A 17,884-nucleotide genomic window follows, 5' to 3' on the forward strand; every position below is an offset into this window, starting at 1 on the left:
TCTTGGGGTTGTGGTGGCACGCAATCATCTTCCTTATCTTGATTTGGCACGTCATCAATTTTCAACTTTTCAAAGTCGATAATTTCTGTATCATCATCAACAGTATTTTCTTTCCTAGCAGACTCACTATCAGACTCATCAAATATAATATTGACTGACTCTTCCACCACTAAGGTTCTTTTATTGAATACTCTGTATGCCCTGCTAGATGTGGAGTATCCTAAGAAGATACCTTCATCTGACTTGGCATCAAATTTGCTTAGATCCTCCTTGCCATTGTTTAAGATGAAACATCTACATCCAAATACTTTAAAATATTTTGCAGTAGGTTTCTTATTTTTCCAAAGTTCATAAGGGGTTTTCTTGGTTATTGGTCGTATTAAAACTCGATTTAGAATATGGCAAGCAGTGTTTATAGCTTCAGCCCAAAAGAAAATTTGACTCACACAACATTGTGCGTGCCATTTCTGTCAATGTCCTGTTTTTCTTTCAACAACCCCATTTTGTTGAGGCGTTCTAGGTGCTGAAAATTGATGTGATATTCCATTTTTAGTGCAAAATTCTTCAAAGTATTGATTTTCAAATTCCGTACCATGATCACTTTGAATTGCTACTAAGGTGAGTTTCTTTTCATTTATGATATTATTATATAGTTTCAAAAATTCTGAAAATGCTTCATTCTTATGTGCCAAAAATGAAACCCATGTATACCTTGAAAAATCATCAACAATGACTAGTCCATACTTCTTCCCTCCTAGACTTGTAGTTCTAGTAGGTCCAAATAAATCCATGTGTATGAGTTCAAATGGTCTAGTTGTTGATACTACATTCTTCGATTTGAAAGATGATCTAGTTTGTTTTCCCAATGAACATGGTCCACATATTTTGTCCTTTTCAAAGATCAGTTTTGGCACATCTTTTATTAATTCCTTCTTAACTAGTTTTGATATTAATTCCATACTAGCATGTTCTAATCTTCGATGCCAAAGCCAACTAGTTTCATTTTTCTTTTCTTCATTAGTAATTAAGCATAAACCATTTTTCTTGCCTAACTCATGAAGATCTACTAAGTAAATATTTCTTTGCCTTTGTCCTACAAGTACAATGCTATTATCTTTAGGATTAGTGATTATGCATACAGATGCTTCAAATATAACTTTAAACCCTTTATCACAAAATTGACTTATGCTAAGAAGGGTATGTTTCAAACCCTTAACTAATAAGACATTTTCTACAAAAATAGATGGAGCAATGAAAATTTTACCCTTTCCAATGATATGCCCTTTACCATTGTCTCCATAGGTTACTACTCCACCCTTCTTTGATTCCAAGGTGACAAATTGATCTTCGTCACCGGTCATGTGTCTTGAACATCCGCTATCTAGATACCATCGTTTTTCCATTTTATCAGCTGCAAGACACACCTGCAATCAAGATCAAGAAGAAACTTTAGGTACCCAAACTAAGTTGGGTCCTTTAGGGTTAGTACTCCATGTTCCTTTTGGAACCCAAACTTTCTTGAATTCAATCTTTTGATTATAACTTAACTTGTTTTGACTGGATTTTCTAAAGTTACATTCATATGCTCTATGTCCTAACTTATTGCAGCAATAGCAAGTAATATTTTCACTTTTAGCTTTTACAAAAATGTTCTTTAAGAATTTTTGTTTCCTATTCGTTCTATATCCTAAACCGGCCTTATCATATACAGCTTTTTGGCTATCAAGAATCATATTTAATTTGGTAGAACTAAGAGTAAATTTATCTACCAAGGATTTATATTTTTCAGCATCTTCTTTTAACTTAATATTTTCAGCAATTAGATTCTTGGTTTCATTTGTAAGTTTCCTACTTAATGTTTCATAGTTATGAGACAATTTTAACTTATCTTTAATGAGAGATTGATTTTCTTCTTTTAGAGCTTTATTTTTATTAATTACTTTCTTATGTTCTTCCATGAGTTCTAAGAATGCATCATGTAATTCATCAACAGTAAAATCACAGTCAAGTTCAGAATCTACCTCATCGTCATTGGCCATATGACACATTTGGGCCGTCTCTTGATGATCTTCCTCCTCCGAACTTGATTCCTCACTTTCACTCCATTCAGCCATGAAATTCTTCTTTTTCAACTTTCTTGCCATCTACTTCAAATCTGGGTAATCTATCTTATAATGCCCGGGTTTGTTACACTCATAGCAAATGGGAGTTTCTTTTTCCTTTTCTTTGTCCTTACCCTTTTTTTTGCTTGAGTTACCTTTAAGGAAGGGTTTCTTTTTATGGAATCTATTCTTACCTCTCATGAATTTTCTGAATTTTCTCCCAAGCACAGCCATCCCTTCTTCATCAATTTCTTCATCATCATCTGAATCTTCCGATTCAGTTAGTTGTTTAGGGGTGGTAGTCTTTAGGACAATGGGCTTTCTTCTCTTGACCTCATCTTCTGAATTTTGTCTCATTGTCAACTCATGGGTCATGAGTGATCCTAGAAGCTCCTCTAACTGCAGTGTGTTGAGGTCCTTTGCTTCCTGAATAGCGGTTACCTTGGCCTCCCAATTCCTTGGTAGAGACCTGAGAATTTTTCGCACCAAATCAGAGTTAGAATAAGACTTTCCTAAACTCTTAAGCCCATTTATAATGTCAGTAAAACGAGTAAACATATCAGTTATGGACTCGGTAGGTTCCATTTTAAACAATTCATACTTGTGTACTAATATGTTTATCTTTGATTTCTTAACTTGATTGGTCCCTTCATGTGTGACCTCAAGTCTGTCCCAAATTTCTTTGGCAGTAGTGCAAGTAGATATTCTATTAAATTCATTAACATCTAATGAGCAGTAAAGCATATTTATAGCTTTTGCATTTAACTGTGCTAGTCTTCTATCACTTTCATTCCAATCCATTTCTGGTTTGGGTATGATAGTGCCCTCTATGTTAAGTGTGGGTGTGTGAGGTCCTCTAGTGATGATTTGCCATAGTTCATAGTCTGAAGCTTGAATGAATATCCTCATTCTAGCTTTCCAATAAGTGTAGTTTGTGCCATTAAATAGAGGTGGTCTATTTGTGGATTGCCCCTCACTCATAGAGCATCCCACTTGGGTTGTCATGATCTTTAACTCTTGATTGTTAGATCAATGAGCACTATTAGAGCACCTCGCTCTGATACCACTTGTTGCCCAAGGTGACAATCCAAGAGGGGGGGGTGAATTGATTTCTTCTCAATTTTGGTGTTTTAAAAGCTTTCTTAATTAAGTGCGGTGGTTGCTTTCTTAGATTATTTGAATGAGTTAAACTAGAACAAAGATGGAAGATAATGCAAGAATAAATGTAAACACAAGCACAACACAAACACAACAATATATAGTGGTTCGGTGCTCTCCTTAGCACCTACGTCCACTCCCCAAGCGACTCCTTGGGAATTCACTATAATCTCGCGGATTACAGTTGGATTGTTTTCCGGGCTCACAATCCAAAAACCTTTGTTGGTTTTACGGGCTCACCAACGAACCTATACACTTTGGTTTTCCGGGTTCACCAAAAATCTTTGTTGGTTTTGCGGGCTCACCAACGAACCTTTACACTTTGGTTTTCCGGGTTCACCAAAAACCTTTGTTGGTTTTACGGGTTTACCAACGAACCTTTACAAATAGTTCGATAAACAAAAAGAAAGATTCAAACTCCTAAATGAGCAAATGAAACAATATTAACTACAAAGAAGAGTTAGAAAGTATTTATCGCTTTGAAGTGGCTTTGCTCTTCTTTGTCCAGGATGCTTCACTCTTCAAGGGAGGATGGAGCTCTTGATGACTCTTTAAATCTGCTCAACCCCTTTCTTTGATTCTTGAATGAAGCACTTGAATGAAGAAGATTAGGGCACTTTTGTTTTCTTGTGTACTCTTTGATATCTCTTTCAAAAGTTGTTCTATCTGATGAATAGTGCCCCTTTAAATAGCTTCCCACATCCTTTGGACAAGCCCCAATGGTTAGATTTGAAAAACTAGCCGTTACTGACCTTGGGAAGGACAAAAAGTACATCTGCAGAACTAGCCGTTATGCTTCAGCCCGTGTTTGGGTCGGCTCAACCTGTCCTTGGGTCGACCCAACTTTCACTTGGGTCGACTCAAACATTCCTTGGGTCGACCCTCTCAGAAAACACAGAAACTTGAAATTTCAGCCTTCCTTCCCATGGGTCGACCCAACCATTCTTTGGGTCGACTCAAAGTTCACTTGGGTCGACTCAACTTCTTCTTGGGTCGACCCTCTCAGTAATTCCAGAGAACCATTTTCTGTCTGCCTTTCTGTCTTGCCTTTGGGTCGACCCTCTCAGGGTTTGGGTCGACTCAAGCTTGGGTCGACTCAACCACTGTTTGGGTCGACCCTCTCAGTAAATCCAGAGAACATATTTCTTTCATGTTTTGAGGTTCTTGAAGTTTGGGTCGACTCATGCTTACCTTGGGTCGACCCAACTCACTGTTCATCTGTGCCAATTTTGCAGAAGTGTGCCAAATGACTTCTTGATGTGCCGGGGTCGACCCAATCATCCTTTGGGTCGACTCAATCTACACTTTGCTGCATCTCAAGGTTAGATTCATTCAAATGAACAAAGACATGTATCTATATCAATTCATACAAATATACTGAGAGTAATGAACTTATAAATGAAGTATCAATTTAACTTATAATATACTCTAGATTATTGCTTGCTAATCATCAAAATAACACTATCATCCTCAACTACCATTCTAAAAGCATATACACTACGAACCAAATAATTATATACCTCCACCGAATCAGTACTATGCTGCATATCATCTTTCTGAACAGCAGCTTTACGAAAAGGTTCAGCAGCTGTAGTATGCTCCTTCACGTAATAATTTGCCATATTTAATTCATACATTACTACATACTTGAACTGATAGTTCATTTAAAAATTTGTAGGAAATTGCTTACCTTGAACTGATAGTTCATTTAAAAATTTGTAGGAAATTGCTTACCTCAGCGGGAACTGTAGCATGCTCCCTAAGTTTGTCATCCACTAGAAGGCCCTTATCTTGTAGGACCTCCATTCTCGACACCCTCTTATCGATCAGTTCTATATGAGTATCGTCCTCCCCTTTGACATCCCCAATAGGATGAGGCTCTGGTAAACTAAAGCCATATTCTACCAAACACGTCTCAAGCACTGTGATACATGTCTGAATGCCCCGCAGTGGATGTCGATCACTATGGCTGGATGACGGTACCTAAAACAACACAATAATAAATGTGGCGTATGTATTTAACTAACTGTAGGCATACTTAACTCTGTGCAGATATGAACTAAATGTGTGTGCTAGCAAGAATTCCAGTAGTGCAGATACATGATATGTGTGCGCCAACTAGATGTAAATGTGTCTTCAAAGCATTCTCTATTGTGTCAACTATGTGCATAGAAGTTTGAAATGTGTGCATTGGATTTATATTGTCTTCGAAGCATACTTAACTATGTGTAGATAAAAACTAAATGCATGCCACAGGGAACAAGTGTGTTCAAAGCATACTTTACTGTGTACAGTCTATAACTAAATATTTGCCAGACTTTAAGAAGTGTGTGCGAAGCATACTCTATTGTGTGAATTGTGTGCATAGAACTCTGAAATATGTGTATTGGATTTATAAAGTATCTTAGTGAACATACTTAACTGTGTGCAGAAATGTTTCAGACTATAATAAATGTCTTCCAAGCATACTTTACTATGTGCAGATAATAACTCAAAGTGTGCCAAACTTTAAGAAGTGTGTTCCAAGCACAACTTATTGTGTGAAAATAACTCTGAAGTGTGTGACAGGATAATACCTAAATGTGTGCCATGATTTAATAACTGTGTACAGACTAGGTAGGAATGTGCCCTATGGAGTTAACTATCTGCCGGCAAGTGAAAGGTGCATGCCAAATCAAAAGTGGTTGTAAGTTTCAGAAATGCTAGGTCACACTATGCGGATACCTAATTTCCGACATGCATAAATTGTCGCAGTTCTTCATCCCTTCGCATCTCTGTCGGGCGAACTAATTGTGGCCTTCCTTGCGAGAGAAGGTGCAACTCCTCCTCTCTAGGTTGTAGCTTCTTGATAACCTAAAACGAGCGAACACATAATTTTAGGAACAAGTTAAAATATTTGTAATGTAAGAAATCAACATTCAAACCTCAAATCGTTTTAAATTCTTCATAACATCGACCATCATGTCCACCCTACGAGGAAATGGGGTATTGTTCCAACGTAGGAGACGTAGATACATGAATGGTGGTCGGTGGCTTCCAACAATGCTGTTCGCATGCTCGATAGCCTGTACCTGGCAAAAACCATTGCAAACATCAAATTACAAGTAAATATATATATCGTAACAATGAAATTTAAAAAAAACATTAAGATGCTTACCACCAGAGCGATCGTGCAGCCGCCCATGTATCTAACAGATCCTTCGCCGATTATGTTTCTTATTTTCACACTATCGGATAGACTAGGTATCTGCTGGCAAAGAAAAGAGAAAACGACAAGACCCCAACTATATGAACCTAAGTGGTCAAAATCATCAATATATGAACATAATGCCTTAGGAACATAGTAGTGTACGGTTGGGAAAAGAATAGTCCTAAAGAGGTATAGAACCCATAATTTTGTGAAATTCTCCACATCTTGTTGTCTGCTCTTACCAACAAGATATTGTAATCTATTTTTAATTGCACCTCTATTAGCTTTTTTGTGGTTGCCCTCAAAATACCCGGTGATAAGGTCAGACATAATCCTTCCCTTTCTATGCAGTTCCATCTCATTACCCGTGGCACTCAAACTAAGGATTAGTGCCAAATCAATCCCTACAAAAGGCACTAGAATCCTGCCAAACCAAAAACCCTCCTCAACATCATCCCAAAAGGAGAGCAATGTGTCTAACACAGGCCTACTCTGTTTTATATATGGTAGATCTAGCATGTGCCCAAAAGGAGTGCCACTCACCCTATCCTTCTGTTCACGAGACATACATAGGTTTAGGATGACCATAAAACTTACAAAGTGGGCGAAGTAACATCTTCCATTCACCATATTACTGGGGCCAATAGCAGGTTTTTTGCCTGTAATTTGCTTTGGGGCCATCTAAGATATCTGCATCACAAATATAGTAAATTTTTTTTTTAATAATATCAACTCAAAAGGAATCATCTTAAAAACTATAACAAAGAACATAATTAGCATGGAATAGTCATATTTTTTCATAACAAATATCTGAAATGTGCTACCATAACCTCTCTATCTATTAATTCGGCAAATTCTAACCATTCCCACAATTTAAAAAGTAATGCCCTCCAATACTGCATATCATGTTAGTATTCAAAAAAATTATTGGAGAAAGCATGCGGCAATGGTTGACAAACCTATTTAAGGAATGCAGAGATGCCTCAAGGAAGGTTGGAGAGAGCAATGTCCACCAAAGCTTCCGCCAAAAACGAACAGGGCGAAGTCAGTTCGAAGGTCGACTCCGAGGCCGGACGAAAAATATCTCCTTGCTTCGAAAAATCAAATCGGAAGGGTTCTCCTTTTCGATGAGGAGAACGGCTTAACAGGAGAAATGAGGAAGATCGAATACCGTTGGGTAGTGGTTTGCAGTTGTAGGGTTTGAAACTGGGGCATAAAAATCAAGCGAAATCGGGCGAGAAGAAGAGGATTTTTTTTCGTTCGAAGAGAGGATTAGGATACGAACTTTGGGGACGAAACCAGGGCTAGAATCGGTGAAGTTTGAATAGGGCTTGTTCCAATGGACAGAGAAGCATACAACGAACGACAGAAGAGGGGAAGGGTTAGGGGTATTTTGGTCTCGTTATGGCATTTCAAATGTCAATGGACCGCTTATTAAAAAAGCAGTCAACAGGAACTATTCGTTATAGCCGAGTCTAACTTTGGACCGCTAAGCAACTTCCCCAATTATATATCTCCCAATCATTTCTGAATGCTAGGTTGTTATGAATCTAAAATATGTTTGGTAATCTCATGGGTTACCTCACTGACGCACAACAGATGTTGAAGCACAACAGCATACACACATAAACAAAAGAGCAGACGACTTACTTATGTCCGAACAACATTAAATGAATTTGGCACATAGTTACAATATCTTGGTACAGAGTTAACTTTACATGATACATAGTTAAAATAACATACTACACTGTAAACTTAAGATAGCACATAGTTAAAATAACATGCTATACAGTAATATAACTAACAGAATGCATGCTTCACAGCAATTCACTACATGTACTCACAATGCAGGAATAAAGCTAGATTCTGAACAGTCTCCCTATACTCTTGATGAAATAGCTCCATGACACTCTCGACTAGACTAGGTATCTACTAGCAAAGAAAAGTGAAAACTGCAAGCCCCAACTATACGATCCTAAGCAGTCTAAATCATCAAGATATGAACATAATACCTTAGGAACATAGTAGTGTATGGGTGGAAAGAGGATAGTCATAAAAAGATACAAAACCTATAATTTTGTAAAATCCTCTACATATTGTCGCCCACTCTTTCCAACAAAATATTTTAATTTATTTTTACTGTATCTTTTGTCAATCGTTTTGTGGTCACCTTCAAAAAATAAGGTGATGAGGTCAGACTTAACCCTTCCCTCCCTCTACAATTCGACCTCATCGCCCGTGGCCTTTAAATCAAGGACAAGTACAGAGTGCAAAATCGGTTCCTACAAAAGGTACCTTATCAAACCAAAAACTCTCCTTCTCATCATTCCAGAAGGAGTATGTAGGACTGGCCTGCTCTGTTTGATATATGGAAGAGGTAGCATATGTCTAAATGGAGTGTTGATCACCCTTTCTTTCTGCTCCTCAGACATGGACTCGACAAGGATGACAGTGAGATATATCAAGTGGCTGAAGGAGCACTTTCCATGGACCATATTCTTTAGGCCAATAGAAGGTCCTTTGCCTCTCCTCAGAATTGAAGCATTCTTCACTTTTTCAAATTTGATGTTGCTCCTTTGTAGCCATCTCATCTTAGATCATTGCATCATAAATGATATTCAAACAATACTTTTTAGTAATATCATTTCTAAATTAGATATACATATTTGAGTAAATCATCATACATTAATAAATGATGTTTATAACTCTAATAAAGAACAGAAATTGTGCTAAATAACTATCAATGAAAGAATGTTTTTTACATGACAAATATATCCAATGTACTAGCTCAAGCTCTCTATCTTTTATTTTTTCAAATTCTGACCATTCTCACTATCAAAAAACTAATGACCTAGTATACTATATAACAATTTGGTGTTTATCTAAATTGAGATTAATTTTGCTTTATTGATTAACCTACCTAGAGACAAGCTGCAGAGATGACTCACATCGGAGGCAAAATGGCAAACACCCATGCATGCAGAAGAGAAAAATATGGAGGAGTGTGGAAGTCGAGAAGCCAGAAAATAGTGCCTCGAAGCCTGAAAGATATGGTTTTCAAGAATTTTGGCTGGGCAGAGGAGTGGGGAAGGCGGAAAGGTTTGGGAAGAAAGTTTCTGACTAGCTAAAGGGAAGTGAGTCGAAAACTGCCACATTCGATGTCATAATGCCCCAGAGTGGACCTGGAAATATTGAATTTGCCCAATGCTCCGGCTTTGCATGTAGGAGAAAGGTGGTAGCACTAGGGGCTTCTGATGTAAGCTTTGCAATTAGCTTTTGAAAAATATTAAGCCTTGGAGTATAGGCAGCAGCATTTAGTAAATCAATCAGCCTCTTTTCTTAGCTGCACGATAATGGACAAGCACCTGCATTGACAATTAAAAATCAGATATACCACATGCTATATTACTTAGATACTTTGTAGATTAAATTATTCATAATATGATGATGCAAATCTGATTCTTGAAGTTTTCTTTCACATGACGGATACAATATGAGTGGTAAGAATCAGAAAAGTACTTCAGCACCGATTTAATAATCTCCTGATATCTATCCGTCATAAATGTAAACTGTTGACTATGATACTCACGACAACTAGGAATAGCTTCTTTCAAAAATCGGCAAAACCATTCCCAATTTTCATCACTTTCTGTATCTACCACACCATAAGCTATAGGAAACATATCATCATTTTCATCTTTGGAAGTGGCTCCAAGCAGTACACCTCGATCCTTATGCTTTATAAATGTGTCATCCATAAAAATTAGAGGACGACATCCTTTTTTGAAACCCATTAGTGAAGCATGAAAACAAATGAATAAACGTCTAAATCGACCTTCAATTGTTTCATACTCTGCAATGCTGTCGGGGTTGGTCTGAAGAATGGCATCACAACACCAGCGAATCCAGTCATAAGTAGCTGTCTATTACCATAAAGATCCATCATAGCCACCTCTTTACCATGCCAAGCTTGATGATACGGCAATTCAATACCATATTCTCGACGAATATCCTTTACAATATCCCTCGGCTATATAATGGCATATCTTGAAGTTGATCTTTAATAATTTTCGAAATCCAACGTTTCAAACTTTGGATGAGACCGCACTTGCAACCCTCCTCCACATGTGTGGTTACAGTGCATTTTTTTAATTGCAAACGTTTCACCATTCTCAAGGCGAGAAGCATGGATGCGCCATTCGCAACCTTCATATACACACTCTATGGTAACTCGCTCATGATCGTTCTTCACGAACACAAAATCTCTGCAATTTGCAATGCAATAGTTGCGAATGGTGTCACGTAGAGTTTTCACATTCATGACTACTAACCAACTTATGTACATATGGCACACACCTCTCATGTCTATACACATTATTAATTCTTGGCAGCACACACTTACAACCATTCGGCACACATCTTTCTTCACTTGGCATGCACCTTTCAATTGCCGGCAAGTTGTTATTTCTATATGGCACACACCATCTATCCTATCTCTAACCATTATTATTTCTTGGTAGCACAAACTTACAACCATTTGGCACACATTTACTTCCATTCGGCATGCACTTTTCACTTGCTGGCACACACTTAGCTCCAATTGGCACACACCTATCATTTCTACGCACATCATTAATTGTTGCTAGCACATACTTACAACCACTTGACACACATTTAATTCCATTTGGCACTTAGTTAAATACATACACTAAGTTGGATAATTCGATTGTTTTAGTTACTTTCATCCAGCTATAGCGAACCACATCCAATGGAAAGCCTAGAGAAACGCATGAGAGTGGTTGAGAGGTTAATGGCATATGGCTTTAGTTTACAAGACCCTCAAACCTTTGGGGATGTTGAAGGCGGGGATGATCAGATGATGGTCCTGATATATAAGAGGCTATCCAGAGTCGAAAAGGTCCTCCACGATAAGGGTCTCCTGGTGAATGACCAACGAAGTAAGCATGCGACAGGTTCTACTGAGGTAAGCAAAGTTTGACGAATTATTAACTCAATCATCTTGTCGAGCATGTATTTTTGTATGAATTAAATACAACACATTATCAGGTGAGGGAAGAGCATATTGCAATTGGTGAAGCAATTGACCAAGCTGCAGTGGACAAAGAGGATATGCACTATAGTGCAGATGTGGTGGAGGTATGTAATTATTTCCTTCTGGCATTCTTTGATTTTGAAATTGTAGTATAATCGTTATTACATAAAATGAATTCCTATCAAGTTATTTAGCCCACTGATGTTCATCGCGAGAAGGTCCTCCGAGATGCCACAGATTTTGCTGAGGTAAGCAAAGTTTCACGAATTGAATCAGTCATCTTGTCGAGCATGGATTTTTGTATGACTTAAATACAACAAATTATTAGGCGAGGAAAGAGCATACTACAGTTGATGAGGCTTTGGACCAAGCTATAGTGGAAAAAGAGGATATGCACCGTAGTTCAGATGAGGTGGAGGTATGTAACTTTTGCATCTGGCAAATTATAATTTTACAATTGTAGTATTAATGGTAATTAGTTAAATTGCATATTCTTATCAGATTATTTGGGCGACTAATGTTGAGGGCGAGAAGAAATGTGGATCCACCACCAAATATATTTCCTCCTTATGCAAGCATGTGAAGTTTGGAGCATGTGAGAGAAAGGCAACGGAGAAAGCAAAGGCCATATCCCAATTTTCGAAGGCTTATAAAAGGGCAAAGAAAAAATAGAAAGTCAACAAAATAGGTGAAGCTAGTATGGCACAAGCAATTCAAAAGGAGGATTTGCCTGATCACTCAAGTAAGTTATTGGAGTCTATCACTACTGCACTTATGGAGCTCCACAAGTTAACTCCAATCGACAAAGAAACATCCCCTTGTGGAGAGGTATAGCAAATTGGTCACTTCCTTAAATATTTTGTATCCATATATAATATGCTGATTCTATATCCCATGACTTTGCTAACTAAAATTGTTGTCTTCACCTTTAACCTTTAATTGCACTTAGCATTTAGTACAATCGACTAAAATAATTGATGTTGAGAGAGCGGCATCGCTAGAGATGCCAATCAAAGTGGCACCAAAATGCACCTATCATGGGAAGGGGGGAGGTATACTCCCTATGTACTATGAAGAAGCTATTGATTTCTTTCTTGAAAAAAATCACTTCTTGTAAGTTTCTTATATTAACTGTGCAATCTCACATTTCTCACAAATAAAGTACCTTAAATATTTGAATAAATTACGTAGGCACAACATTTGGGAGGATGCAAATACTTCGAAACCATCATGCACCGGTGATGCCATAGTCCAACTCCTTCATGATGGGCCACTACGCAGTGATGTATGTAAATTAGAGACATATACCTCACTTAAGTCTATATCATTTGCTATTTTAACATATTTTTTTAAGTACAGGTCATGAATGTGTACTTTTGTGTCATTGAGCTATTCCATGGAGAGTACACTGAGCTCATTGATAATCCAAGTTTATTCTTGCATTGCGAGATACAGGTTCTTTACTTCCACAATTTAAATTTAGTAGCTGCGTTCAAATAGAATTTAATTGTGTGCCATAATAAATTTTGTAGGCTACTGTGGTTCAACATCTATTGTGCGATCTTGAGGTAACTGCTGATATTACCAAATGCATTATAAATTCTTTGCAACCTAGTATTCAGAAGTGGTTAGGGGAAATATAACTTGCCGATCTCGAACGGTGTAGATATTTATTCATTTGATGAATACGAGATGACATTGGTATCTAATTGCTTTAGACTTAAAAGAGCAGCGTTTTGAATGCTACAACTCAATGTGGAGCTTCAATGTAGCAGACGACGCTATTAAATATGTGGGTATCAATTGTACAAGATTTTACATTGTTTTTCTTTTTTTATGGAATCACAAGTGCACCAAAAATAATATATTATGGACATTCATGTAGGTATCATTTTTGAGATATTGGCTAAAAGACTGCGTCGGATACCCTATTCCTAAATGTATCGTTTGTGAAATTCGAGAGTGTGCACAACAGACGCCGATAGTGTGGTCTGCGGAGTGTATGTGCTCATATTTGCAGAGATACTAACACGAGGCACTTGTAGACTATTACAGGAAGAGTTCAAGGATCCCTCTTTATATAGAAGCTTGGTTGCAGGCAATATTTTGTTAAATGACCGCTGCATTACATATGATAGGTTCTAGTCATGGTACGATGAGAAGTTATGTAGGAATAGAGATTAAAGCCTTCAAATGTAAAATAGCCTTATAACATTTTTATTTTTTGTGTAATAAAACATTGAGACAAATATGATGATTACATTGATTTTTTTGGGATGAATGGCCAACCTATCTTTGTTGTCATGCTCTAAACTGGATGCCATGATATTTCAACTGTGTACTTTGCTAAATTTAGTATGTGCCATGTGATCTCTTATAATTACAGTCAGTACAACTTCTGAAAAAGGTATTGTTTGAATGCTGCAAGTGGGAGCTTCTGACTTCTGATTTCTATTTTTCTTACATTGAAAACAATATCAAAAGCAAAAGCAGGATAATTAATAGTGGAAATTAATAAGATTAGCCTTGAATTAGTTTAATGATTATGGAAAGTTTTGAGCAATTTTTATTTTCTTGGGAATTAAACTGTCATGGCGTGCCATGGAATTGTAACTGTGTGCCAAGGTGTGCCATGGTGTGCCAAGGGTTGATTAAATGGGTGTCAATCTATATTCAGTGTGTACCATGTTTTCTTAATATTTTTAAAACTTTTCTAATTGCATGCCAGTTTCACAAAACTGCGAGCCAGTTTCAAATAACTGTGTGCAGGTAACTTAAATGTGTTCCATGCTAAATTATGCACCAGCAAGGCTTCCAAGAACATATGCATGCATCACATACATATGAGACAGATTCATGACATTTGAATTTGTTGAAGTTTGTAGCTTCCTGCCTGCACTTGACTATGTGCCATGATGTGCCATGTTGTGCCAAGGGTTACTTACCTAAAAGCATATCACAGTTGCAGAAACATTTGTGTTTATGCTTAAAACCGTATCACAGTTTTAGAAAATTCAGCGTGCCAATTTAACCATTTTCCTCCATTTTGAGATTTAAGTTAGGGAATTAATTTCAAAGCCAATGCAACCCTCTGAAGTGTACACCAATTATGGAAATATGAACTATGCTAAACTCCATATCACAGTTGCAGATACCTTTGTGTTTATGCTTAAAACCGTATCACAGTTTTAGAAAATTAAGCGTGTCTGTTGAGTGATTGTTGTTCCCTTATGTGATTTTGATGAGCCCAAAATATGTGAGTAGATTTCATATTATACTAATAAATTCAAATGAGTGTTTCAGAAAATATATTGTTAAAATGTGTTTAAATGCCTCAGAAAATAGTTCAGAGATTTTAAGTTTAGTTTCTACAATGTTTGGAACCATTTTAGTCTTTGTCCTGCACTCGAGTCGACTCCGAGGATCCTCGAGTCGACTCTGGCACAAAGGTTGCTATCTGGCACGCCCTCGAGATGACTTCCGGCTTAGGCAAGTCGACTCCTAAAGGATTGGCAGCGAGCAGAATTTCTGAGTGCAGAGTACGAGTCGACTCCGACTGAGACCGAGCCGACTTATAGAGCAAAAACAGAGAAGTATTTTCTGAGGTACAATGCCCAAGTCGACTCCGACTTAGGGCGAGTCGACTCCTGCGAAAAGACAGAATACCTGTTTTCAAGCCAACTGATATTGAGTCGACTCTAGCTATGGACGAGTCGACTCCAACAAGAAAGATAGAGAAATATTTTCTGCGGCACTGAGACCGAGTCGACTCCCGTTGAGACCAAGTCGACTTTGAGGACCATGTCAGAGATTAAGTTTTCAAAGCTTCTGAGGCCGAGTCGACTCCAGCTGTGAGCGAGTTGACTCCGATAAGAAAGACAGAAAGTCAGTTTCTGATACACTGTGGTCGGGTCGACACCTGAAGGACGCGAGCTGTCTCCCACTTTTGGCGAGTCGACTCCGAAATGTCGCAAGCCGTCTCCTAGAAGAGCGCCTGGCCAATACTTTTGAAGATGCCGTGAGCGAGTCGTCTCTCGAAGAACACGAGTCATCTCTAGTTTTAGCTGAGCCGTCTTCTAGTTGCGCGAGTCGACTCCGATCCTAACGGTCACATTGTCAGGCTGCACAGTCATGTCAGAACGGCTCTTTTACTCCTCCCAATGGCTATATTTCGAGGAGTAAAGCTCTAAAAAGTGTATAAAAGTCTAGAAGAGACAAGAAGACATAAGAGGAATTAAGGGCATTCAAGTTTATAACTACCAAAGAAAGATTAGAGCTTTTCAAAAGAGAAAAGAGAAGTAACTGCGCCTACATCGATTTCAAAAGTACTTCTCACATTCAAGGCTCGATCATTTGATCCTCAGCCACCGAGATATTCAAGAGAGGATCCAAAAAAGGAGAAGCCATATTTTTTTTCAGCATAAAATCTTTTTAAGAGCTTCTTCCTTTTCATATTGCTTATATTGTTAAATCTGCCTTTTTAGAAGCTGTAACTCTTAAACACTTATAGTCGGATTTTGTTACTTGATTCATCAGAGGTTTGAATCAAGAGGATTGAGGTTTGTTGTTGAGCCAGTTAGAACCAACGTTGTAAAGTTGTGGTTAATAAGCCGGAAAAAACCAACTGGGTTAGATTGTGAGCCAGAAAAAAAATCAGATAGGTTGTGGTTGGTGAGCCAGAAAAATCAACTGGGTTTAATTGTGAGCCCGTGAAAACAATTAGATTGGTTTTAGTCGGTGAGCCTGTGAAAACCAACCGAGTTCATTGTAATCTCGTAAAAAAAACAAGTTTAGTTGTGAGCTTATAAAACAACCAGGTGTAATCCGAGGGATTATAGTAAACTCCCAAGTGAGGCTTGGAGAGTGGACGTAGGAGCTGGGTTGACTCCAAACCACTATAAAATTTATTGTGTTTGTGTTGTGGTTCTTTGAGCATCTTTTCTTTATTGCTTTCTCTATAGTTTGATTAATTTTTTTAGATTAAAATTAAGAAAGCTTTCATAATCCATACTAGATTATCTGAAAAGAATCTAAGTTTTATTTAGTACTCAATTCACCCCCCCCCCCCCCCCCCCCCCTTCCCCTCTCTCTTGGGTTGTCTACTGGGCAACAGTGTCACTTGAACCATTTTGCTCCATTTTGGGATTTGAGTTAGGGAATTAGTTTCAAAGCCAATGCAACCCTCTGAAGTGTACACCAGTTAGGGAAACATGAACATATGCTAAACTCCATATTATAGTTGCAAATAATTTATGTTTATGCTTAAAAGCATATCACAGTTTTAGAAAATTTAGCGTGCCAGTTGAATCATTTTCCTCCATTTTGGGATTTGAGTTAGGGAATTAGTTTCAAAGCCAATGCAACCCACTGAAGTGCACCCCAGTTAGGGAAACATGAACATATGCTAAACTCCATATTACAGTTGCATATACATTTATGTTTATGCTTAAAAGCGTATCATAGTTTCAGAAAATTCAGCGTGCCAGTTGAACCATTTTCCTCCATTTTGGGATTTGAGTTAGGGAATTAGTTTCAAAGCCAATGCAAGCCACTGAAGTGAACACCAGTTAGGAAAACATGAACATATGCTAAACTCCATATTACAGTTGCAGATACATTTATGTTTATGCTTAAAAGCGTATCACAGTTTTAGAAAATTTAGCGTGGCGGTTGAACCATTTTTCTCCATTTTGGGATTTGAGTTAGGAAATTAGTTTCAAAGCCAATGCAACCCACTGAAGTGTACACCAATTAGAAAAACATGAACGTATGCTAAACTCCATATTAGAGTTGTAGATACATTTATGTTTATGCTTAAAAGCATATCATAGTTTCAGAAAATTCAACGTGCCAGTTGAACCATTTTCCTCTATTTTGGGATTTGAGTTAGGGAATTAGTTTCAAAGCATACTTAAATGTGTTCCAAGCATACTTTATTGTGTGCATAGAAGTCTCAAATGTGTGCCAGAATTTATAAAGTGTCTTCCAAGCATAGTTATCTGTGTGCAGATAAGAACGAAATGTGTGCCAGACTTTAAGAAAGTGTTCCAAGAATACTTAAATGTTGGCATAGAAGACTAAAATGTGTGCTAGGATTTATAGTGTCTTCCTAGCATACGTTACTATGTGCAGAGATTAACTAAATGTATGCCAGGCTTTAAGAAGTGTTTTCCAAACATACTTAAATGTGTTCCAAGCATATTTTATTGTGTGCATAGAAGTCTAAAATGTGTTCCAGGATTTATAAAGTGTCTTCCAATACTTATCTGTGTGAAGACTTTAATGTGTTCCGTGCATACTATACTGTGTGCAGATAAGAACTGAATGTGTGCCAGACTTTATTAAGTGTGTTCGAAGCATACTTAAATGTGGGCATAGAAC

The 17,884-nt window shown here is 37.6% G+C and overlaps 1 protein-coding gene across 6 annotated transcripts in view; it reads left to right on the forward strand.

The window, feature by feature from the left end:
* Positions 1 to 13,795, forward strand: part of LOC103710310 — a 30,603-nt gene extending 16,808 nt beyond the window's left edge. Inside the window, exons 1-10 of one of the 6 annotated variants that reach the window (XM_039126787.1) lie at positions 11,297 to 11,434; positions 11,518 to 11,751; positions 11,832 to 11,921; positions 12,005 to 12,331; positions 12,453 to 12,616; positions 12,695 to 12,788; positions 12,863 to 12,958; positions 13,036 to 13,071; positions 13,170 to 13,295; positions 13,389 to 13,795. In XM_039126787.1, the coding sequence (XP_038982715.1) occupies positions 12,203 to 12,331; positions 12,453 to 12,616; positions 12,695 to 12,788; positions 12,863 to 12,958; positions 13,036 to 13,071; positions 13,170 to 13,199 (549 nt within the window). In that variant the 5' untranslated portion in view covers positions 11,297 to 11,434; positions 11,518 to 11,751; positions 11,832 to 11,921; positions 12,005 to 12,202 and the 3' untranslated portion in view covers positions 13,200 to 13,295; positions 13,389 to 13,795. Of the gene's footprint in view, positions 1 to 11,185; positions 11,435 to 11,517; positions 11,752 to 11,831; positions 11,922 to 12,004; positions 12,789 to 12,862; positions 12,959 to 13,035; positions 13,296 to 13,388 lie in introns of those variants that run through there. The other 5 variants (XM_039126788.1, XM_039126785.1, XM_039126786.1 and 2 more) reach the window with 5 other exon arrangements.
* The last annotated feature ends 4,089 nt before the right edge of the window (positions 13,796 to 17,884 follow it).

The sequence above is a fragment of the Phoenix dactylifera genome, chromosome 5 (assembly GCF_009389715.1).
Source record: "Phoenix dactylifera cultivar Barhee BC4 chromosome 5, palm_55x_up_171113_PBpolish2nd_filt_p, whole genome shotgun sequence".
In the NCBI taxonomy this organism is placed as follows: domain Eukaryota; kingdom Viridiplantae; phylum Streptophyta; class Magnoliopsida; order Arecales; family Arecaceae; genus Phoenix; species Phoenix dactylifera.